Below are 24,068 nucleotides of genomic sequence, written 5' to 3'. Positions count from 1 at the left end.
AATAAAGACCGTTTTTTTTAAGTTTTGAAAGACCTTTTTTCTGGAGGGTTGAAGTTTTTTTGTTTTGTCTCAATCTTATATATTGTGATTAGTGAAAAGTGAGAGACTGTTCAAAAGATACTATCTGTAGTTAGTTACCAGCTCTTCTGGTGAACATATTAAACTTAATAATTTATTGTTTATTGCTGTCAATGAAGATTCACTACAAAGAAATGCGAATCGCTGTACAAAACAAAAGAACAGCCAGAATTATTTGCCTTTGGGGTTTTCGGATATATTTCAAGGACGGACTGCCCGGTGCTGCACTATTTACTGTCCGACAAGACAAGTTGACGCCAAGCTAATACCTTAAATTAATTTTCCAGTGTTATTATTTTACATGGAGAGCGTGGAACATGAAGATACCAAAGCAAATGCTCCTTCAGTTATCGACCGATATTACACACGCTGGTACAGAGCCGGTAAATAACGTCCATGTGAACGTGTCTCATCTATACTTGCTAAGTAGCTAAGCTAAGTGAGCTAACGTTAGGTGAACTTAAGTGTTCAGGGGGAGATGGCGTTAACTTTTAGTTTTAGTCTGAATAGATGGGGGTTTTTTTTATTTTGCTTTTAATGTCACGAACACCTTTTTTCATTTTTTGTTTTTAGACATGAAGGGAAAGCCATGCGAGGACCATTGCATCTTACAGCATTCAAACAGGTAACAGGAGGTTGACCAAGTGACCATGAGTCACACCAATTGCTATGATTCACTGTATGTTAATGGCCCTTTTGTATGTTTGATTTGGCTAAGATTTTACGCTGGATGCTCTTCCTGACGCATGAGAGAAGACAGGTGGTGAATTAGGGAGTGAGAATAGCCATGAAAAAGATGAAGAGTGGAAAGGAAGTTGGTCCAGAAGACATACCCGTGGAGGTATGGAATTGTCTTGGACTAAGATTTGTTTGGCACGATCTTGGAAAGTCAGAGAATACCTGAGGAATACAGAAGACGTGTATTGGTACAGATTTTCAAGAACAAGTGTGAGCTTTAGTTACTGCAGAGGGGTAAAGTTGATGAGCCATACCATGAAGATATGGGAAAGATTTATTGAAGCTATGTTAAGAAGAGAGGAAGTACGCTAAGAAAGAGCACTACAGTTACAAATATGCTTTGAGAGTGATGAAGGAGTACAGGGAAGGTCAGGAGTTGGATCAAGAAAAAGAATGTGATACAGTGCCAAGAGATGAAGTGCGGTACTACATGAGGAAATCAGGGGTAGGAGAGAAGTATGTGAGAGTGGTGCAGAACATGTATGAGGACCGGGAGACAACAGTGAGGTGTTTGGTAGGACTCGCAGATGAGTTCAAGGTAGCAGTGGCATGGCATGACATCACCACTCTGAGCCCCTTCCTTGTTTGCAGTGGTAATGGACAGGTTCACAGATGAGGTCAGCCAGGGGTCTCTGTGGACTATGATGTTTGCAGACAACATTGTGCTCTATAGGGCGCAGGTGAAAGAGAACCTGATAAGGTAGACATACGCATTGGTGAGAAGAGGGATGAAAGTCAGTTGACGCGAGACTTGATATGTGTGTGAATGAAAATGAAGACAGATGGAAAGATGAACATGCAAGGAGTAGAGGTAGTGACAGTAGAAGAGTATAAATACCTGGTGTCAAAAGCAACAGACAGCACAAAAAAGAGGTGAAGAAGAGAGTGCAAGCGGGGTGGAGATGAATGTCAGAGGTGATTTGTGGCAGAGTGATAGCAGCAAGAGTGAAAGGGAATATTTTTCTGATCGTAGTGAGACCTACTATGATGTATGGTTGGAGACGGTGGCTTTGACAAAAAGACAGGAAGCTCTGAGCTGGAGGTGTTAAGATTTTCATTGGGAGTGACCTGAATAGACAAGATTAGAAATGAGTTCATTGGAGGGACAGTTCAAGTTGAGTGGTTTGAAGAAACCCCTAAAGGGAACAGCTAAAAGAAGAACAGCAGCTTAATGTATTTTGTAGGCCTGATCATGACTAAGTGGAAGTTTTCTCAGGAAAGAAATTGAGAAAATGGGGAATAATAATAATTTGATTCTACATTACACTGTATTTGTTACACAACATAGTCCCTGCTCGGTATGAGTGATTTATATCACTTCTACATCAGTATGTCGCTAGAGAAATATAGATTTTAAAAGGCGCTTGATAGATTCTTAAAATGTTTTTCTTGGCAGAATATGTGTCATCACTTTAGCAGAGACTCACCCAATTCTACAAAACGGACGCACAATCAAAAGCATCAATTACCAGATCAGTAATGGCTGCAGTCGGCTGGAAAATAAAGTCTCTGGGAAGTCCAAGCGGGTAAGTTAATAAAGCTCTGGATTTTGGTCTGTGTGCTCGTACATTTATCCTAACATTCCTTTTTTGGCCTGTACGACAGGGGGGACAGTTCCTTACTGATTTTGCACCGTTATGCAGGATAACATGCACAGATGAAACAGAGTACACAATCTACAGGTAAAAGTCTGTCTTTGACTGTTAAAATATATATTTATCTTCCACGTGCTCATACATCTTCATCACTGGCTGTTTTAGCTGCATTCGGGGTCGTCTTCTGGAAGTCAATGAGAACATTTTAGAAACTCCGAATCTCTTGCTGGAAAAGGTAAAACCTACAATTTTACCTTACACATGTAAATGTAAAGTACATTACATGTCATCTTTAACATGTCTCCATCTGCATACTATTACTGCGTACGGTACCTTTTTTTTTTCCCTGTTAAACACCCTTACATGAGTAGTTGACATTAATTTAGCATACCTGATGGTGACACGGCTTCATATGCCTATGAGGAGATTAGATAACACTAGTAAAGGTTCATAAACACATGTAACAATGCTTGGTTTGTCAAATCTCTACAGCCATCCACCGAAGGATACATCGCCGTCATCCTGCCAAAGTTTGAAGAGAGCAAGAGCATCACAGAAAATCTTCTAAACAGAGACAAGTTTGAGAACATCGTCTCCAAACGCAGCTCTGCCCAGTCCCAACCATCTTGACAGTTCCCCACATTCCTGCCTTATTCAAGCCCGTTCTATTGTGGGAGAGTTTCTTTCCCTCATGCACTTAAAAGTTAGCAGAAGACTGAAAGGCTTTTGTTTATAATGAAGCACTGTGTATCTAGGTTATTCTATATTTTTCCTTTTTTTTTTAAAGTGTTTAACATTTTAAGGATCCAGGAAGCAGTCAGATTTCAAGTAATTTGTCTATGCTTGGATTTGCCAATTTGATAAATATAATAAGGAACTAGTAGAACGCATGAACAGTGGCTTTTATTTTCTTGTTACATACTAATCATGAGTTTGAAGTATTTCTGTCGAATATAAAGAAAGACAAACAATAATTTAAGAAAAATATTGTTTATTTTTTTGTGTCACTTTTATTAACCTTTGAATCATCAAAAGAAACAGTGGTCCAAAACTAGATACGATTTCGTCACATCTCTGGCGGCACTACGTTACCCAGCAGTCTTAGCTGCTCTCACACTGTACAGTGATTCTCTAAAGCTTCCTGTGTGGTTATACATTTCATTCATTCTAACTCCCTCTCCTAGTACCAAAGTGATTACCTCGGGATACATATGCTTCAAGTACCAAGTAATATATACCATTTAATACATAATGGTCTGTTAGGCAGCTTCACAATGATAGTCTTCATAACAAGTACACTTCAAGGTTCCACTTTACACGTGTGCCAGTTCAAACTTGTTTCATTTCTTTGAGAGAAAGTATGCCATGTAGACTGGTTCGTATAATTCTCAGGACAATATAAACAGAGGTTCGATCAAGTCGAGAAACCCGGCTTAAATAAAAGTGTCTCCATTAACACTGGAGGACTATGTTTTATATTTTATAACAGTAAGAAGACGCAAGAACAATCGTATTTGGCATTTGTTTTTGTTTTTTTTTGTTTTTTTGCATTTTCCTACTAGCATGGCACATGGGGAATGTCGTACAATAATGGCTATTAGACATCCATTGCATGTTATGTAGTGTGGTCAGCTTGTAAAACCTAATGTAAATGAGGTGCTCAATATAATGCAAGTGATCGTGGTGTACTGCTGTGGCGCGCATTACAAAGAAAGTGTCACATTACAAGGCTGTGACCACAGGAGACTCAAACACGGGGTTTGGTAATGATGGCGTCATGCATTGTGGATCTTAATTTTACTTTTTTTTTTTTTACATAACTTGTGCAACACAATTACAGAACACCACAAAACACAGAGGCTTGTCACACAGAGGCACATAGTGAAGATAGATGTATGGCTGAGCTGAGCATCAAGTGGAGTTCTCTCCTGACTTTTAATTAGTTTATTAATTCAGAAGCAAGAAAAAATATTAAAAAAAAAAAATCAGGTTTGTGACAGGCCTCACTTTTTTTGAAAACTTTTTTTTGTGTGTGTAGTAATAACTCCATCTTGTGGACTGGGGTGGAACTGGTGCTTCAGGTGAAACGCTACCTTGGATTAAATCAACCTCAGTGGGAAAGAGAGCATAGACTTGCTTTTCCTTTTTTTTTTTTACTTGTGCAAACATCATCCAGGCAGGAAATGCAAATTCCAGTTGAGCCAAGTCAACCATCTTTACCAGACTAGTACTGAATGACGGATGGGGGTGGGGACTGGGGCTATTTCTAAGATCATATTTTCTCCAGAGAGGTGAGGTCAGCTATGTGCTGCTTTATCGGGAAGAGTGGACAAAGGAAGAGATTGCCTGGGATTATTTGCTCTCAAGGAGGTTGAGACCAGCCATGTGCTGCTCCAAAGATTTAACGCCAAATCCGTTGCTGTTCTTGGTGTTGAGAGCTCCTTCCTCTTTGACAGGTGTGGATGCGTCTTGCCTTTCTCTCCAATCCTGCGGGGAACTGAGGCTGTTCCTCTCTGACTTGTACTGAAAGTAAATGACACAGGAGAGTAAAAGTGAAAAAACAAACAAACGGCAAAATACAATGGCTCGTTTCTAACTGTTTATACACACAAAGCTGGCATAATCAATATTTTTATATGAAATATTGATTGCTTGTACTGGAGTCAGTTCTTTTTATGTTGCTGTGTTTATGTTATTAAAAAACCCCCAAAAAAACTACATCACCAAGCTTTTTTTTTTTCAGATATTAGTTATGGAAATCTATACCATCTCTGGATGCAACTTTAAAGCGTCTTGAGGCAACTGTTTTATAAATAAAACTGAATTTAATTGAACTCACTACCTAGCCGGTAACATAGCACTCCTTCACGCGCTGGTGTAGATGCGGTCACTTGTGGCTCTCGAAAATCATGATGTGTTGAACTTAAAGCCCAAAGAGTGGCTCCGAGTAAAAAGTTGCCAATGCCAGCTGCAGCTTTCTGCTTACAGTCTACGGTTTGATCTTGTGAATGTGCTTCAGTGGCAATCAGTCCAACAACTGACACCTTTTAGCTTCAACAAGGATTTCAGCTCAAAATCGCAGACACTTACCAACTCACTGGAGACTTTTTTGATAGACAGCAAAAAAAGGAGGCAAAGATATTGAACATCCCCTGCAAAACATAGCTAGAAATGAACACAGGCGCTGCTGTATATCTGCTGCACGCTAAAAATAAAAGGTACATGTTTGCAAGTGTCAGCGTGCTGTGATGTTTGCATATGTATCTGGATAATAAGATCTCCAAGCTTTTTCTATACTTTCGTATATATGTTCAAGCTGCCTGTCAATAAAGTGTCCAGGTCAGTGGATGTCACCTTTCTATTGAGCTTGTTACAGCATGGCAGGAGGGAGAGGACCACACTCAGGATGCTCCTGGTTGCCTGAATGAATGAGTCCACCTGAAAGCACAGACGTAAAATAATACATCACTAAGGGTCCACGCATAGAGATTCACTGCAGCAGCAGCACTAAACTACACTGACCCTGTAATTTAACGTTTCCTCATCCATGTCCTACCAACCCCCGTAAGACAGGCTCTCTCTACCGTTCGAGATAAATGATACGGTCGATGTGAAGGTAAAGAGATATAGAGGCGGGAGCCAATACATATAAAAGAGGCACTAATTAATCAGCCTTGAGCATGCTACTCTTCATCGTGTCCTTTTGATTCCAAACCAGCGCCTTTATTACAAGGTGAGCAAAGGCAGCTCATCCCCGTCCAAGGTGCTCATTAATTCCTCATAGACATTCATTAACCCAGCATCCTGCATTAGATGTTCGTATTACTCAAAGATAACTGAAAGATTATTCTGAAGCCAGTAATGAACACAATTAGTCATGCCCTATTGTGTGTTCAGCGCTTTAATGATACCCATTGGTTGTTGGGGTGATAGTTGTGATAGTGTCAGAGCTTCTTCGGTCCTTCAGTGGAAACACTCTTTATCTGCTTTGTTCGATCTCTGTGATATTACTTATTTAACGTCCACCAAACCGAACAGACTTCAGGCAAAAATAAGTAATTGGTTTTCTTTTTTTCCTAATAAAGAGTGCAGACACTAACAAGAAGAGAGATAAAAACACAGACAGGTGTAGTATGGTTACCTTCTGGAAGGTGGCAGCCTTGCCCTGTACAGGAGTCTTAGCCCCCATCTGCAGCTGTTGGCACAAAGCCAGCAGCTTCTCCATTTCTGTCATCACCACAGTCTTTTCCTCATCAACCAACTGGAACAGAGAGAGGTACACACAGAGGGAGGGTGGGATGTCTTTCAGAACAGAAGACACTGTTTTATAACGGCACTTCGCTGGGAGAGTTAATATGTGCAGACGTTGATAGATTTACTGAACGAGATTCACAGGGCTCGTGGTCAAATACAAATTAAGCATCGGGAAAAGGAGAAGTGGATTAAAGAAAAAGACGTTTTTTTTTTTTAAAAAAAAGGGCTGCTTGATGTAATCCATCAGCAATAGCCATGATCTGCTGCTTAAGTCTGTTATCCATCCGAGTTAATCCCCAGATCGTAGTCTACACAGATACATGCCACCAATGACCCAAGACCTCAATCCCTTGTCATTCATGCCCAGCAACAACATATAAAACCTCTTAAACCTTAGTAAGAAAAAAAATGCTTAATCTCATCTGCATAATTAGAGCTACACAGATGTGCTTTGTGTGTTTGGTGCCAAAGAACTACAGGAGTGGAGGGTGAGACAGAGGGACTCCATTAGCACCAGTTTGTTTGATGTAATTAATCAGAAAGCATGAAGGAAGCTGAAGAGCCGGGCCTCCTGATTATGAATTGCTCCTGGGCGGTCGCAGTCAACCCACCTCCCCCTCCGCTCTCACCCCCCTCTGCCCATTCACATGTGCGCAAACACACGCAGCCTCGGACACACGGCGGTGACAAATGGCAGTCGTTAAAGGCTGTCAAAAGGAGCCATTTAATTAAACTTGGAGGACCTGAGGAAGAAGTTTGTTGAGAGCTAAAAGGAAGGAAAGCACCAAGGCTACTTTTGTTGAAACTGGAGTCTGAGAGGAGGACAAGAGGATGGTGAAAGTGTGTGACAGCCTTAATTTCCTGCTCTCGCTGTGTGATTTATAAGCCAGACCTGGCACCATGGCATGCCACAACGTGTGATACGGGTGTGTATTAGTATCGGAGGGTGTGTGTGTGTGTGTGTGTGCACAGAGTTGGTTAGTATCTCCCCATTTTCAGGAGAAAATAAACAATTCTTTCATTATAGCTTTGCTATAACGATCTCCCCTTAGCTCTGTCTTACTACGCTGCAGCCAATCACATGCTACAAGACAAGCAAGAAAATACTGTGCATAAAGTGAACTTCTCTCCTGGTTCATACTCAACTGTATTCATTTTATTTCTACTTGGAAAAAAAACCCTTTTGTTCTTTATATTAGATTTCTTTATAAATGCCTACTGTAGAAAAAAAACATTATTTGGAATTGCATTATATGAATCGTTGTGCTTTGGCGTGTTCAAGATAGATTAATTGCATGGGAATATACCTGAGAGGAAAAAGTGCGGAGAGATGAGCACAGCTGGAGCCCCTCTTCAGAAAGAACCTTAAGAGTAGGTCAGAAAAGAGACAAAAATCAAACAACTTGCACACACACACAGAAGAAAAACTAAAGCTCTCTTAACTAAAAAGAAGCCTAGTCAGTAAATACTATGATTTTTCTTGGCTCTTCTTATCAGTGTGCCTTCCCGTCTCTTTCCCCTCTCGCTCCTCTTCCTCGCTTATCTCCCCTGCTCAACACAAATTGAATAAATCCTGTCTGACATTTCGGTCCCTGATTCTACAAATGACTGTACATTACTGGCAAAGATCCCAGTTCAATAGGAAACACTCGTACGCACAAACCTTGTTACACCATGTGCCAGAGATGGCCGGGAATCTGCCACGCTATATTCCCACTGCACTCATAAATCCCCGTAATGCCCGGTGAAATCTGCATTTCAGGGTCGTGAATGAAGGGATCCTTGCATTTACTAACCTATCGATCTGCGAGCTTCAGCGTGTATCAGGTGGAACGGGACGATAGATGCGTTCATTTACAACTTCAATAAAATAGAAGGAAAACAAACAGAGCAAGCTTAATGAAAAATACCTCAGCTTGATGAAAAAGATCTAGCGTTGTTTTCAACAGTCCCTCCCCTCTGTGGATCAATCATGCAGGAAATAATAAAGAGAAGCTCGGATTAGAAATATGCACAAGGGCAAACATCTTCCAAAGCAATCAACTCTGTTTAGAAAATATCTGTGAAAATACAGTACCGTGCAGAAGTCTTGAGACAAGCCACATTTCTTTAGAATTTGCTTCAAATGACTGAAATGTTCTTGTAAGTTTTTAAAGGTGGTCTTGAGCAATAGTTCTCCAGGCTTTCTGAAGGTCTCTAAAAGTTGGTTTTTTGGACATTGGCTGCTTTTTCGCTCATTTCCAGTCCAGTCCTTGTACCGGACCATTTTCAGTACAATGTTTTTGCTGTTTATTTGTTAATGGACGTTACACTTTATGAATCATTTAAGCATAAAAAGTCACCTAAATAAAGCGATGAACCAGTGTTGCATCTGCACATAACTGACAACTTAGCAAATTGTGTTTTTAGACACTTTGTTACTAGCAGCCTGTTGGAAAATTAAAAAAAAAAAAAAGTTCCCATTTATAAGTCGAATCCAGAAAAAAACCCGTCAAAGATAACACAGTCTGACAGGCATGAAATAGCATTTTTGCACCAAGAGAAGAAATAGCACGGCTAAAAAAAAAAATACTATCTACAGCAGATGAAAAGTAGCTCAAAGTCGTGTCTTTAAGAAATGGGAACAAAACACAACCCAAGACCTGAGATGCATCTGGACCTTGTTCTTGGTGGAAGTGTGTCTGTCAAGGCAATCCTTCAAGAAGGGAAAGTGGGATAAAAGACTGAGGTGTGCTAAATTACACAAGACCTCAATTGAAAAATGAGTGACAACGGGTCTTATAGTGTGGTAAATGGTAAATGGATTGGTTCTTATATAGTGCTTTTCTACTTTACTAGAGCACTCAAAGTACTTTATATAACATTCACCCATTCACCTCCATTCATATGGCACTTTTTTCTATGCCTAAGTACTTTCTAACTTTCACGCTGCAATGAATGCATTTGGAGAACAACCTGGGATTTAGCATCGTGCTCAAACTCCTGAGCTACAGCCACCCCAAGAGAGTGATGAATCAAAATTTGAATCTAATGGCTCGAATCACTGTCGATATGTACAGAGGAAGTCAGAAGAGAGCTACAACACTGAATGTCTACATTCATCTGTAAAAACACTGCTGTTGTTGGGTTTGGGGATCTTCTTAAAACACTAAGATCAATGATTAATGGTCTTTGATCAGTCACTTGGATAAATGACGAAACATTTCTCCCACTGAAAACGCTACGTCCAGATGAACAGAATCAACCTTTTGGGAGTTATGAACACAGTTCACGTTTTTGCAGTAGCATTTGGGAAGTGTCTGAGTGGCTTCAGTTTCATTTTTCAGCACGATAATGATCACAGACACATTTTCCTAGCAAAATATAAAGAGTGGTGGCTCAAGACTTTTGCTCTGTATGTCTCTTAAGAGATTAACGGGGATGATTACGGGGATTGACAACACTGAGCTTTAAAATAATATAAAAAAAAATTTGTGTGCATGTGTCAGTGCGATACTAGAAGGCTACCTGGTGAACAGGTACATGTTGTAGGCCATACTGGCGAGGCTCTGGCTCTGCCGGACAATTTCATGCTCCTGGTCCTCCCACTTTTCCACCTCTGTGTCTACATCTGACGACAGAAGACGAAGTTCCAGACCCAGCTTGGCCATACTTGTCTGCTCCTGGGCACGCAGAAGCGCAAAAGGAAAAAATAAATAAATAAAAAATTTAAAAACCACACAAATCTTTTTGATGAAGTGTAATTGATGTCTTTTTAAAAGTGTATATTAGCCAGCATGGTACTTTTCACTTGTTTACACACTCGGAAAGCCTGTAATCAGCATAATCCTGCTTTCTGTGGCGGTACAGCGTGTGAAAAAGTGCTGCCCAACAAAATTGCAGCACATTACCATACAAACTCGATCAATTCTTCAAGAGAGTGACACAATGTTTCCTAGAGATGAATATACTGCTGCCAAAAGACGGTACAAGATGAGACGTGATGTATTGTGCTGAAAGCCCGAGGATTTGGTGGTGTGTGCGCTACCTCTGCATCCAACTTGACAGCCTTGGCAGTCTTCATGTTCGCCAAGTGCTTCTGTGGAGAAAAAGAGAGCGGTATTAATCAGAGGATTACAAACGTTTGTATCATTGAGACATTTATGAGGATGAATGGTGTGACACTCACCCCAGGTCTAGGAAGTGACAAATAAGGCCTTTTGTCTCCTAGGAAGAAAGAGTTATTGTTGTTATAAGGACAGCGTGTAAAAGTACTTGGATCTAACTTTCAAACAGATACGTGCACACAGACTTCTGCGCAGCACACGTGAATACACTCGAGTATCTACTTTCTGTCTCTGCGTGTGTGACCGAGTGTGCAAACAGCAGAGCTCGTCAGAGCGGTTGTCCATGACTCGGACACTTCTGGTTATTGGCACAATAATAAATAGAGAAAGTGTAAAGAGGTGGAATGAATACAGGGATGTTCAATGGCATTGATGTTACTCCTTTGATAGAAAGCTTCCCACGGTCTGTGATGACTAATTTTGAAAAGATACATTCATACTGCCTGCCTTAAGTTTTATTAATACAGCTGAAAATTTCAAGAAGAAAATGATTCATCAAGGTTTCTCATAGAATTGGATCTTCTTTTCTTTCCTTTCTTTTTTTTGTCCCCCCCCCCAAAGTTAAGACACCACAGATGGCACATTGACCTCTACTCCCTTGCCCTTTATAACTCACCCATACTTGTACTCTCCTTTTACCACAACTCACCTGAATGGACACAGACAACCAATGAAGTGATTTCAACTGACCTCGCCTGCCTTCAAAGACGTCGTTGATCTCTCTCAGCAGCAGAGCCATGTCACAGAGCTGCGACTCCCAGGCCTCGCAGAACACTTCCAGGTTCTCCTTTGCAATTTTACTAGATGGGTGGAGAGCCAGCGTCTGGGCTGCTGAGATGATCTGAGCAGAAGAGTGAACAATTCTGATACATTCTACATTCATACATATGCTGCTGTTGATCTAAAATGTAAACCAAGTGCCTGTGAATGAAGCTCATAAATTGAGCTTGTATAACTGTTAAGTATTTAAGGACTTATCATCATAAAATGGGTTCAGGCAGCTAAGTACAGTTCAGCATGAGTCACGCTGAAGCGGTTTCACACATATGTAGCAATTTATATCTACACTTCTGGTCCTGACATCAAACTGACGTACGATGTTCGAAAAATTTGACAAATATGAAACATGACCACCAGCGCACTTATTCACCACCTCCCTTCCCCCAATGTCCATCCTCTACAGTGTCGTATTTAATAGCCAATTACCCTCTGGGCCACCCCCGCATTACTCTGGGTGCAGAGAGAGAGAGAGAGAGAGAGATATCACCACTACCACCCTCATGCCGCACGGTTATTGATTGGCTGACCTTTGAACTTAGGAGCGGAGTCATTACTGCGGAGTCATGTGGGGCCTGACATTAGCGCTGCAAGGCGGGAACATTCTACATTGCCGGATAATTACGGGCATGGATGGTTTCTAAGAGCAAACATAATTAGATCTGGGATGAGGGACTAAGTGGACAGCATGTTCTCAGCCAAGGACTGAAGATGTGGGAGGAAGACGGAGGAGATGGGAAGTTAAGCGTCTACTTTTCCTCCGTATTAAGAAGACTATTACCCATGTTTGATTTTTACACCTGAACCACAGAATGACCAGTTTGACTTAATAGACACACAATTAAAGTGCTGAATGGAACGACCCGTATCTGCAGTTTAATTAAGTCAACTTTTATTACTTACCAGACTCTTTACTCCCATCTACTGCTATTTACACATTCGGTCAAGGGCGTATATTAATAGTGCTGAATTTAATAAAGTAATTATTTATACGGATAATGTTTAGACAGATTGTGTTACCTGTGGACCAATGACATGGAAGGTCTCCTCAGCGTGTATGCAGGTGATCTCTAATGGCTCTGTGCCCGACACATGGCACAACAGCCGACACGTCTGGAGTGAAACAGATGGAAAATAAAGCTTCTGACACAAAGCATACATGAGGCAATCCCTAAAAAGAGCAGTATGTATACCCCCAGCACAAAAAGTCCACAGCTCTAAATTAAGAATGTGCAATTCTTTTTTTAAAATACTTGACATGTTTGTGTGAAGATTGTGACGATCCAGTTTTGCCCTCTCCCACAATGGTAAACAATCCTTCCAAAAAATTCCTGGCTGCAAATCTGAATCAGCTCCACTTCCATTTAATCACTTCTATTTGGACCAATCTCTTAAAATGAGGCCAACCTGGTGAAGTTTTCATGCAAATCTGTCCTTAATGTTTTTTGAGTAATTGGTAACAAACCTGTCAGATCACATGACCTTGTTGGCAGAGGAACATGCTAACGGCATGACACTCGGCGGCAAAAACGCAATCATTTGGCCAAATGATTAAAATTATAGACAAAAGTCTTGCATAAACTACCCTTTGTGCTCAAGCATTGTGGAATCTCACCTATTAGAAACAAAATCCCTTCCATTTTCACCAATAATCCACTCAAAGTCATCTTCTGAGCACCTCAATGATCAGTATTGTTTTTGATTTTTAACATTTTAAAACTTTTTTTTTCTTTTAAGCACCTGTTTTTTTTAATGTGCTATTTTAATTTTTTTATTTTATGAGTATGTTTTCCTAAAAAGGCGCAGTGATTACTGTGACATCAGAAGGTAATGAACCAGATAAATGCAAACATTACTACTGATTTCCATCCACAGATTCAAGTAGCCGTCACCCTCCTACTAGTTCCTCTGCTCCCTGTGCCCCTGATCCCACCTACCTCCACCAGCTGCTCCTTCTGCTCAGTGAGCGTGCGCGAATACTCTGCCACTTCCTCCAGGTTTCCCTCGGCGCCTGCTGCTTTGAGAGCCCGCAGAGGCAGCTGCTCCCCATGAACTTTCAGCAAATCTGAGGCTCGGCCCACCGCAACCTTGTGGAGCTGACGGAGTCAACAAAGGTTAAATAAAAGAGCTTTTAAAAAAAGGCACAAATGAGAATGATCATTTGAAGAGAAACGGGGACAAAAAAACCAAACAAAAAAAAGGTAAGAAGAGCAGAGGTGACACAGGCAGCAGCAGGTGGGCTGAGGTGCTGGGAAAATAAAAGCGAGGAAAGCAGCTACAGAGGCACCACCAGCAAGTCAGAGGCATTTCAGTTATGTCCGATTCTGTAACCGGGAACATCTTTTCACAGTCAGCAACAGACTGCTGCTCACCTCACGTCTGAGGTCGCTGACACTCTGGGACGTCTTCAGGATGGCCACCTCCATGTCCTTTGTGGCCTCTTTGGCGTGGACAGACTGCTGCTCCGATGACAGAAGAAGAGGAGAATAAAACATGAGACACCGTGTGCTTTTACATGCTCCATCCATTAGATAAACATGCAGCAGAAGACTAACACAAACACAAATTTACATGAGTAGAGTATGAGATATGACTGGAAAAAGAGAGGAATTGAGTGCATTAGCAGCACAGGTTTTGATATTTTAATTACATTTGTGGCTCATTATATCCTGGATATGAGGAGAGAAGAAGGCATTAGAGTGCATGATTCAGTGCAATATGAATAAAAAGATTCAAAGCAATTACATAATTGAAGTAATTCACTGCAATTTCTCCAAATTTCAGACAGAAATGCTGCTAAATGTGCTACAACAACACTGAAAAGCACAAATTAAAGATCCTAGAGTATTTGCACATCTTTCTCAGCAGTTTGAAAACATTGCAGTGTTCCAGTCCCCACACGACCTTCAGCTGCAAAGGCTTGATGAGGCAGTACTGTACAGTTTTGCAGCAGTAGCATCTCTGTGTACTCCGAGTACACTGGAAAAAAAAAAGTTTACAACTAGAAACTGCAACATAATGACTTGCGTTTCGCAAGTCCATCAATTCTGAAGGCCAAGGAGCCACCGCTGAATGAGGAGGAACACAACATTTTCTTTCACAGCTCAATGAGCCTCGGTAAAAACAGTGATTCAGGTGGGTTATTATGCTATGTTGTTCCAGGAGAGATGTGTGAAAAGAAACTGAGGAGGCAAGGTGAATGAGTAAGTGAGTTTGTAGGAGGAGGGGGGCCTAATGTTAATGTGTGTGGGTCTGCCTGTATGAGTTTCTGTCTGCGGAGCTGTGTTTAAACAGCCACACTGCATGCTGCGCAGAGATAAACACAAGATTGTTTCCACTTGAGAATACATTTATCAAAGCCTGACTATTATGTTCTTTAACAATTTCTTAATATTTTAATTTTTCAAATCTATTACATTTTGACTTCAGAATTTATCTGAGGTCACTGTGGTGGTTTAAATGTGCTTGTTTTGTCTGACTAATAGACTAAAAACAAATGCAGTGAATGTTCATACAGTACTGGCTCCAAGGAGCCAGACTGCTTTTGTAAAATGGTATTAAGCAATAGTTCTTCAAGCTTTCTGAAGTTTTTCTTTTGACATGGGCTGTTTAAAACTCATTTTCCGTCCAGTCCTTGTGCCTGACCATTTTTTTGTTTGTTAAGTCAAGAGGCCTATCAATCATTCAAACATAAAAAGGGATCAAACTACGCTTAGCAGACAACTTAGCAAAGAATCAAAGTTAAAATGCATCATCAGACACTGTTAGTAAAAGCCAGTCACCAAAACACATCATTTGTTCCCCAAAAGAATATTTCTGGACCAACCTAAAGAGCTATTAACGGAAAACTCTGCATCTCTCATAACTGTGTGCAGTGTCTCTTTAAAAAAAATGAGGAAATTGTGTGGAGGATTGGAGAAGTGTCGGGTTTTAAAAATAAAAATTAGATGAACAGTGTCTGCAGGTCAAGCAATAGGAAAAAAAACCCAACCGACACAGAACCTGTTAGTGGTAAGGTGATCTTTTCATCAGCACTGTTGGTCAAAGCCTTATCAGAATTGGTCTGAGGTTTGCCAAATTACACAAGAACTTAACTGAAAATCAGTAGCAACTGGTCTGAAGTTGGGAGAAAGGTGCAACAGTAATAGTCTACAACCATCTGCAAAACATGGTGGAGGCTCCGTCTGTCTACAATCTGATTTGATCCACCATGTAATAGCATCTGGAAAACATCATCGGTGCAGTAAAAGCATACTTAGATAGGAAAACACAGAAAGCAGCACTATCAGTCATGGATTCACCTCTCCAGAGTCTGTACCGCAACATTTTTTAAGCATCTTGGGATGTGATCATGATGCTACTAATGGCAGCCAACATCCAAAGAAGGGCTTTGAATGTTCCTCAAGTAGCCTCGACGTCTATTCCCGAAGACTATTTCAACAAATTACAAGAAAGCTGCCTAAGAGAGTTCAGAACAAAAGTCGTCATGCCAAATATTGATATTCAGGCTTATTAGAATTGTTCTCGCCTTATATTCTGCATTTCCATATATGTTTGCAGATGTTTTTTTAATTACTGCACCCATTTCCTATTTTCGTAGCAAAATATAAAGAAATTAGGGCTGCTCAAGTCTTCTGTACAGTCCTGTATATGATAAACAGCAGTCTTAAAAGGATCAGAATAAATACATATTGTATTTTCTTTGCAATAACTCAACATCAGCATCTATAGCTCCTACTCTTTGCATCTTTTTAACCTACCAATACTTGAAGCCTCTTACAGAATACTTGAAATGTGCAATTCCCTTGGATTCTTTTTCTATTTATCCCTTTGTATACTCTGTATTTATATATGTCTCTGTATTTATATATCTGTATATATGGTATATTTCTGCTCACATTCTGTAACTTCTGTCGGTGCTGTGCTATTGGAAACCGAATTTCCCGGAGGAACCCACCCGAGGGATTAATAAAGTTTTATCTAATCGAATCTGATAAGAACTTGTGGATAGTCTTTATACAGAAATGTATGGTTTTTTATGAATATTCCTGTGTCTCTGTGTACATCTGTGAAAGCCTGTCTGCATGTGCCAACATACCGCCTCAACCCAGGCGTGTACCAGCTGCTGGGTGTCCTGGCGCGCCAGCTGGCACAGTCCAAGGATGGCCTGACGCTGCTCATGACTGGTGTAGGCCGAATCAGTGAAGTCCTCTGTCCGCTCGACCAGAGCCTCCAGCTGGCTGGACATGCTCTGCGGTGACAAGGAGTATAGGTTCTCCCGCAGGCACTCCACGCCGGACTGCAGAAGGCAGGGTGGGGGGAAAGTTGGGAATTGCGGTGAATTGAAGGAGCATTTGGAGAGTAGATGAGAAGCCGGGACGATCATTAAAAGCAATAAGCATCTCAGGTCTTTTCATTAAAATACTTTCCTCTTTCTTTTATCTCAGTGGAAAAAACCCCTCCTTAAAAATGTTTTTACAAGTATTCGTTTGTTTCATCTGCACATCAGCGCACACGGAGGAGAGAGAAGATTAGTAAGCATGAGGTAGGTTTACTGGTGATTCACTCAACCGTATGAGCCAAATTACTAAATGAGTAGGTCTGCTCCTCTGTGTTGATTGTTTGAGTCACATCTGAAGCTACAGCAAACACCGTGAATGCAACAAATGCCAATTGTGCGACCACAAATCAACACTCCAAAAATCTGATGATGAGTAACTGCTGTGACGCTTAAATAGCGCTTTGCATTAACAAAAGAGGATCACTACTTAACTTCACGGGCTAACACACATCAGCGTCATTAATCTGAAGCCTTCACCATGACTCGTGCGAAGTGTAATCTCTAAACCTACCTTAAATTCCTTGATGCCATTGTAGATGCTGGCAGGAAGGATCCTGTTCTCCCCACAGCTCCGTGCTTCAGTGACAATCTCGATGACCTGCTCCAGGGCACAGCGCATTCGGTGGAACACGGCGTCTTTGTTGATCCGCGCCGACTCACAGTCTGGGTGCCTCAGGCAAGTCTTTGGTAGGGATAAGATGTGAAATGTCAAACCTACACCCTGTCGTGCTCTTCTGAACTTCTGTCATTTTTCATGTTTTTCAACCACAGATAGTATTTTTCTTTTATGATGATGTGACTTTGGTTGGTGTTAATAATAAAGCCAAAGTGGGCCAAAAATCTTGAGTCTTGAGAAACCCGAGAAGGCTTTAAATCTTTAAGGCGAACAGAATTTATAAACCTTGCCTCGAGGCCCAGTGTTGGTGGGCCGGCGGTTTACCTTGGAGGCTGTGAGGAGCATCATGGTGCACTTCTCCAGCACTGCTCTAGCTGCTGCCATCCGGGCTTTCTTCTTCTCATCCTTCAAGTCCTGCAGCGCAAACGCACACACACACCAGATGGCTTTGGGTGGCTTTACTTAAGTTACGGCGTCTTAGAACTCTCAGGGTGAGCAAGGGACATGAAGCATCAAAGCTATTCAACAAATCTTTCATGCTGTGTGAAGGGACGCCCAAACGAAACACAGATCCGTTTCCAAGTTACACACATGAAACTTAATAGGTGAGCTGTCATCTATCAAAAAGAGATGCTACCGGAATAGAAAAGAACATACACTGTGGCTGACCTGCCGCATCTTCTTTGTGTACTCCGCTCAGAAATAGGCAGCTTGAATTATGTAGATACTGGATTTGGAAAAGGCAGCTGAATCAACTCCTTTCTGGGCACTTCGCCATAGATTACAAAGACGGTGTGATTATCTGTCATTATTTTTGCCTCTGTGCTCGCCTGGCCTCAATAGATGAAGATGGTAGATTTTCTAAAGCAATGTGTGCGCGTGTGAGTGTTTGAGCTGGAGTTGACACTCACACACACACACACACACACACACACACACACAAAACAGGGTGGCAAATGAGGGGAGAGAGCATTAACAGCAACGAGGAGCGTTGGAGAGAGACGTGACGTGTGTGTCAAAACACGAGACCTGATGAAATTCAGAAAGAGGGATGGTCGATCCTCCCCTCCCTGTAGAGATATCGCAGCCGTTGCACTTTGCATCAACTTCTGCAGGCAAAGCGCTTTAGCTGCAGAGGCTGGATGTATGGATCAAAATAGGATTAGCACTCTCTGACAGTACAAAGTTAGCTGCCTGAAGTTGGACTGTTTTTGAAGCTTTGAGCAAAAGTTTTGTCTTGCAAATTTGGATAGCTGATAAACTGCAAAGAGAAAGGACTGCTAAAAGCACAGCTCAGACTCGTGTTGCAAACTGTATTTGAGAGATGTGAGTCATAACTGACCAGTGCATTTCTTTTATGGATTGAGACATTGGTTGGGAGAATAAATAGACACTGAAAGAGATGAAGAAACTTGATGGAAACAAAAGAAACCAGAGGAAGCCTTGTTACTCTGTAATTGTTTGATTTGCTGGGGAGTGTAAATATTTGACACGTGTGTTATTGATTTGTTCCGAGTTTGCCGGCACATTCACAGTGTAGGTACATGAGGTTTTAAAGTGCAATTTCATCGCCTGCTTTCACATTCAGAAAATCACGTTTACGAAATCAATGTTTGCAAGATTAGGCCGATATGAATAAACAAACATGTTTTTCAGTGTTGCAGAATTGAAAAGACTTCGGATACAAATTTGCAAGCGTTTTCATTTAATGAGGGATTTTTTTTTTTTTAAGTAAACTGAGGATTTTTATCCTCTTCAAGCAAAAAGAACCAGATTGTGTTTCTTAAGATGCCACTCACATTCTGTCTGTCTCCCGTCAGGTGAGCAAACTCCACCATCTCGTTGCCAAACTGGCTGAAAATCTGAACAAATTCCTGGAAGGTGCTGACTCTTTCCAGATGATCGAGCGTTACCAGAACCTGAAAGCAGGAAGAACATCAGAGTAGCACTGGAAATGGCCACATAGTTTGGTATCATAGGCAGTATAAAACCTGGTCGTTGCTTTTGGGTTAGAAAGATGAAGCCACTGTGGAAGTGCTTTAAACCTGGATTCTACTTGAAGGCCACCGAATGGTGACCGGTTTTACAAACACATGTCACACTCTGAACGCATGACAATCATGGGTGACAGTTTAGGATCAAGTAAATAAGGACTCGGTCAAAAGGCCGAGAGGCAGGTCTGCAATCATTTGGCAACCACCAGTTGTGAACAGTGTTTATTACGTCAAGCAATAATTTTCATCCACGACCACTTTTTATGAAAAAACAAGACGATCACTTAATAAAAACAAATGCACGAGCTCAGACGCAATGTTGAAGTGTCCTGACACTTTCATCAATGAATAAAAACAAGATGAAAATGTTCTGAAAAAACAATTTCCAATCAGAACTAAGTTTGGATTGAAGGTGATCTAATCAGATGTAATCCCCTTCGTGCAGTAAGGTCAGACGCACACATTTAATCTGCTGTTGACAAACAGGGTGCGAAGGAGCCAAGCTCCTTGTTTGTCACCCACCATATGGAGCAACTCTCACGGTAAAAACACAAAACTAAAAATAAATAGAATTCGGAGGCTTAAATTATGACTAAACCTAAATGTAATTTTAGTCAAAAGACTAAAGCTAAAGCAAAACCAAAAACAGCTGTCAAAATTAACACCAGTTGTGAAGAAAAAACAAATATTCCCCGAATAGTTGGTGAATGGTTGCTGAGGCAGTCGTGTGGAAAATGAGTGCCAAAGTCGGAGTCATGCAGGTTGGCTAGGACCTGCCTGTAAGGAAAAATAAGAAGTCCCCAGTCAGTTAGCAAATAACTTTGGTTGCTAGCATATTGATGTGGAAGAAATGGACTTCTCTACAAACACTGTCCAGCTACCCTCTGAGCTGCAGTGAAACTTCATGGTTAAAAAGGTGCAACTTTTATTTTTGAAGATGAAACCTCTCCATTTCCGATGCGTGTCCCACTTGCAGACAAACACGAAAAAACTACAGGAAACCACGGCAATCTGGTAGCAACCAAAGCAGTCACTAGGATGTCTTTGGTGTAGCACTTTCTTTTCAACCAATTTCATCCAGCAATAGTCACAAACCTTCAGGATCCACTGCCAGCAATGCCAATAATTACCAGTTGGAGAATAAAAATGTTTCCCATAACAACTGGTGGTATCATACGCAATGGCCAACAATTGAGCAATGAGTGCAAGACATCATACGAGAAACCTGAATTGAAGTTTGAGGGAAAGAATGCCTTGACATGACCTCTGTTAGAAAGTTCCTCGTGACTTTGTGGACCCAGTCACTCATTTTGGGTCATATTGAACAAAAAATTAAGTCTATTTTCAAATCTTAGTCAGTGGATACCGGAAGATTATCCATGGTAAGCTCATTGGCTATTGACAAGTGATTCCCAGTTAGCCAATGAGCAAGCTATTTCACACTCCTTGCCGCAGTCGGGTTTTTGAAACCAAATTGGCAACATTTAAAATGATCTCTGTGCTTCAGAAAACGGTAAAAAAAAAAAATTCATGGCAGCGACATTCATCTTTTATACTGTCTATGTTGATGAGAATATTAGTAGGGAGACTAAAAACATGATTTGCCATACTAGAGTAAATATATGCTTTTATTTCTGTCAACCTCATCCTGCCGTTTGTTGCATTGACAGTTCAATGTGATAGAAGTGTATTAGCAGTATCTTTTTTACATTGATTTGCATTACATTTATGCTAGCCAATGAGGCCATGCTAGCATACCGAGCATAAGCAGCTTTTATCCATGCCATGCAAAGAGGAGGAAGAGGTATAATTGCGTTTGCCAATAATGGAGAGCAGGGGGCTGTCGACTGTCTGTCGAAACGAGGCTAACCAGTCATGATTAGGGCCCATTTCCATTCTTGACTCATTCTACAGAGCTACATCTGTATCACATTGTCTGGCTAAGAGCATAGCCAGGTACGACAGAGAGAGACAGTCTCTGGTTCTGCGTTTTTATGTGGTTGCTAAATGTGCTGTTTCCCTTCAATTACCTCCAGAGCACTTCTTCAGAGAGCCAGTGCTTATCTGTTAGGACATAAAGGACTCAGGATGGAGTTTGCTAGTGTGTGCGCGTGCATGTGTGTGTATTTCTGTGTGGACCAAAACGTGTAGAAGATAAACAAAGCAAGCGAACCCATTCATGTGGTTATATGGCTATGGCTCACGTCCGTTATGACTCACCTTGTTGCGTGATGTGATTATCTGTTTGATGACGATGCGGTCGGCCAGCACCAGGACTTTGGTGACAGAAGAGAGGAGCAATCGAGCAGCCTTCACCATCGCTGTCCTATCACTGAACACTGTGACACGTCCATCCAACTGGGACGGCAAGGCCGAGCCAACATCTGTCAGCTGGGCTATGGCATCACCTGTGAGGGACAGCGTGGGTCATCAAGCCACAATGGTAGAACTTTAAACCATCTGAGATGATACACTGTTTGACATTACTTCACCTGCAGATAAAGATGAATGCTATATTAACGGTTATGAGTGTTCTTTTTTATTCTCATCCAAAAAAAGCCTAATTGTATGTTAAAATAAAAGTAGTTTCACTAAACTTAATCTCTGAGATCAAACACAGCTTCACACATGAAAATTAAATATAGTTTGTTTTTTTGACATCAGTTCTTTATAAGCTTGTGTATATTGTAATTATACCAACAGAGGTTTTTTTTGCTATCCACCATCTGTTTTAGAGGGGGGTTGTTTCTACACCTCGCCAAATACGTGAGCTGGAAACAAAAAGAAAACAGGTTATTTTGAAATGATCTATTGGCCGAGAAGCAGGGGGGGGAAAGAAGAAAAAAAAAAAGTTGTGCTCGGTACAAGTCTGCTTTATAAATGCTTTTAATGTGTTTATGTTATGTAAGAAGTCCAGTTCTAGTTGGGCTATATCCAGCAGGGACATTTTTTGGACTTTTTAACTCTGTTTATAAAAACTGAAAAATCAGATTAGGCAGTGAAAGGTCAAGTCACACGGCCCAAAAGCTCACTTTGAAGAGGCCATGGAAACTTGGTTGGCCCTGAACACTTTCTGACTTTGTGTCAGGCTATCCAAAAAGGATCTTATCCTATTTGTGGAGTCAGGCACAGAACATGCTGCAGGGTTTACATATCCCATCTGGCCTGGAAGTACTCAGAAGGATTTGCAGGATGTGGCAGGAAGAAACACCTCTAGGGCTATTTTTCTGTTGCCTTCTGTCACTGAGATCTGGACCCAGATAGGAGGAAGAAATTGGACGGATGGCCAGTCAATTGATCATGGCCTGTTAGTTATGACACTGTTATGTTGCTCCAGTGTGTCACTCTTCACCTCTGGCAGTAAAGTCTTGGACAGACTGGAACTTAGCACATTAGCATGTCTGCTATTACAACACAGCCCCCAACTTACTGGTATGCTTCCAATGTGACTTGTTTTAAGAGTTAAAAAAAAGTAGTTAGTTCAGATAATACTAATACATAATGCCCCAACCCCCCACCCCACCCCCCAACCAGAAAATAATAATTGCTCATGTCACTAATAAATGAAGGAAACAACTGAGAAACTGACTTTATTCCAGCCTATGGTTCAGTAAGTGTTATTATCTTTATAGACCACATACAACGGACCTGATGTTGTACCCAACTTTATTACAGTTGCACAATGGTTAAAAGATTGCCGGCATCACACACCACATTGCCGGCTCCTTTAGATGATCAGACAACTATTTAGACAGATATGGCTAACAACACAAAAAGGACTCACAGCAGTGTTTCTCTTCGGCTGGGCGGTTGGTCTGTGCTTATGAGAAAGCTGCGAGCAGCTATACCAGAGGTCAAGCAATCAGCCAGTTCCGAATGGGCACACTTTGGAACAGACTGTGCACTAGAACTACCCCCAAAAGGGAAGAATGTAGAGTTATACAGAGCAGGCTGAAAACCCATTACCAAAATATCCTCTATCAAGAGGAAAATGTACAGAGTTAAGAAATCCCAGCAAGAGTTCAGAGTTCAGAAAGGAAAGGGAAGGGGATAGGTCGCTAGCAAGTGCTGCAGCTTAGCTGTCCATTATGTTTGGCTGGTCCTTTAAAAGAAGCTGCAGTGAGGAACTGATTGCATCCGACAGGCTGCTTTTCAGTGCCAGCTCTGCTAACCAGTTAAAACATTTGAGGCCCGCCTCACAAAGAATGCTGCACAACCCCCCCGTGACCACGACCAGGGTAGATAACAGAGGCCTGATCCAACTCTCGCCTCTCCATTAGCAGAATATAAATTGTGCCCGGCACAGATTTTCATAATCTTGAGTTGAAATCAAACCTATCCTACTGAGCCTTTACGTGTCAAATCTATCTGTTCATGTACAAAGCAGTTTTGCCCAACACAAAAAGTTGTGTGCCGTGTGAATGAATTCTGCTTTTTTTCCCTGAATCATCGACTCTTTATTGATAAGTGAAAACCAGACGGTGTAGTCTGTTGTATGCTGGTATATTGCCTGGATCAGGCACATTACACTTAGAATCTTATATAATCTCACTTTCAACTACATAACAA

At 41.2% G+C, this 24,068-nt stretch overlaps 2 protein-coding genes across 3 annotated transcripts in view; one reads left to right on the top strand and one right to left on the bottom strand.

The window, feature by feature from the left end:
• Positions 1 to 260: 260 nt before the first annotated feature.
• On the top strand, positions 261 to 3,396 carry abitram (actin binding transcription modulator). Its single transcript, XM_026157470.2, has 6 exons — positions 261 to 461; positions 652 to 703; positions 2,213 to 2,342; positions 2,422 to 2,498; positions 2,577 to 2,646; positions 2,904 to 3,396. Exons 1-6 carry the CDS (start codon positions 380 to 382, stop codon positions 3,039 to 3,041), a joined length of 549 nt encoding a protein of 182 aa, XP_026013255.2. The 5' UTR covers positions 261 to 379; the 3' UTR covers positions 3,042 to 3,396.
• ctnnal1 (catenin (cadherin-associated protein), alpha-like 1) overlaps positions 3,386 to 24,068 on the bottom strand; it is a 54,222-nt gene continuing 33,539 nt past the window's right edge. The window contains exons 3-20 of one of the 2 annotated variants that reach the window (XM_080296394.1): positions 21,720 to 21,907; positions 19,305 to 19,424; positions 17,830 to 17,919; positions 17,401 to 17,571; positions 16,647 to 16,847; positions 13,921 to 14,007; positions 13,486 to 13,644; positions 12,569 to 12,661; positions 11,462 to 11,612; positions 10,834 to 10,871; positions 10,693 to 10,743; positions 10,173 to 10,327; positions 8,576 to 8,624; positions 7,973 to 8,029; positions 6,553 to 6,672; positions 5,766 to 5,849; positions 5,502 to 5,563; positions 3,386 to 4,934 (exon numbers count right to left, since the gene is read on the bottom strand). In XM_080296394.1, coding sequence (XP_080152520.1) covers positions 4,709 to 4,934; positions 5,502 to 5,563; positions 5,766 to 5,849; positions 6,553 to 6,672; positions 7,973 to 8,029; positions 8,576 to 8,624; positions 10,173 to 10,327; positions 10,693 to 10,743; positions 10,834 to 10,871; positions 11,462 to 11,612; positions 12,569 to 12,661; positions 13,486 to 13,644; positions 13,921 to 14,007; positions 16,647 to 16,847; positions 17,401 to 17,571; positions 17,830 to 17,919; positions 19,305 to 19,424; positions 21,720 to 21,907 — 2,102 coding nt within the window. In that variant the 3' untranslated portion in view covers positions 3,386 to 4,708. The remainder of the gene's footprint in view (positions 4,935 to 5,501; positions 5,564 to 5,765; positions 5,850 to 6,552; positions 6,673 to 7,972; positions 8,030 to 8,575; positions 8,625 to 10,172; positions 10,328 to 10,692; positions 10,744 to 10,833; positions 10,872 to 11,461; positions 11,613 to 12,568; positions 12,662 to 13,485; positions 13,645 to 13,920; positions 14,008 to 16,646; positions 16,848 to 17,400; positions 17,572 to 17,829; positions 17,920 to 19,304; positions 19,425 to 21,719; positions 21,908 to 24,068) is intronic. The other variant, XM_026157469.2, reaches the window with a different exon arrangement.

Source organism: Astatotilapia calliptera, chromosome 22, assembly GCF_964374335.1.
Source record: "Astatotilapia calliptera chromosome 22, fAstCal68.1, whole genome shotgun sequence".
Lineage (NCBI taxonomy): Eukaryota > Metazoa > Chordata > Actinopteri > Cichliformes > Cichlidae > Astatotilapia > Astatotilapia calliptera.
The sequence above is the reverse complement of the archived record's forward strand: the minus strand, read 5'-3'. Positions and strand labels throughout refer to the sequence as shown.

Bases quoted from the DNA above. Each gene is read 5' to 3' on its own strand.
- abitram (XM_026157470.2), top strand. From the start codon at position 380: ATGGAGAGCGTGGAACATGAAGATACCAAAGCAAATGCTCCTTCAGTT. The intron at 2,343-2,421 runs GTAAGTTAATAA...CCTGTACGACAG, and splicing joins TCTCTGGGAAGTCCAAGCGG to GGGGGACAGTTCCTTACTGA. The intron at 2,647-2,903 runs GTAAAACCTACA...AAATCTCTACAG, and splicing joins CGAATCTCTTGCTGGAAAAG to CCATCCACCGAAGGATACAT.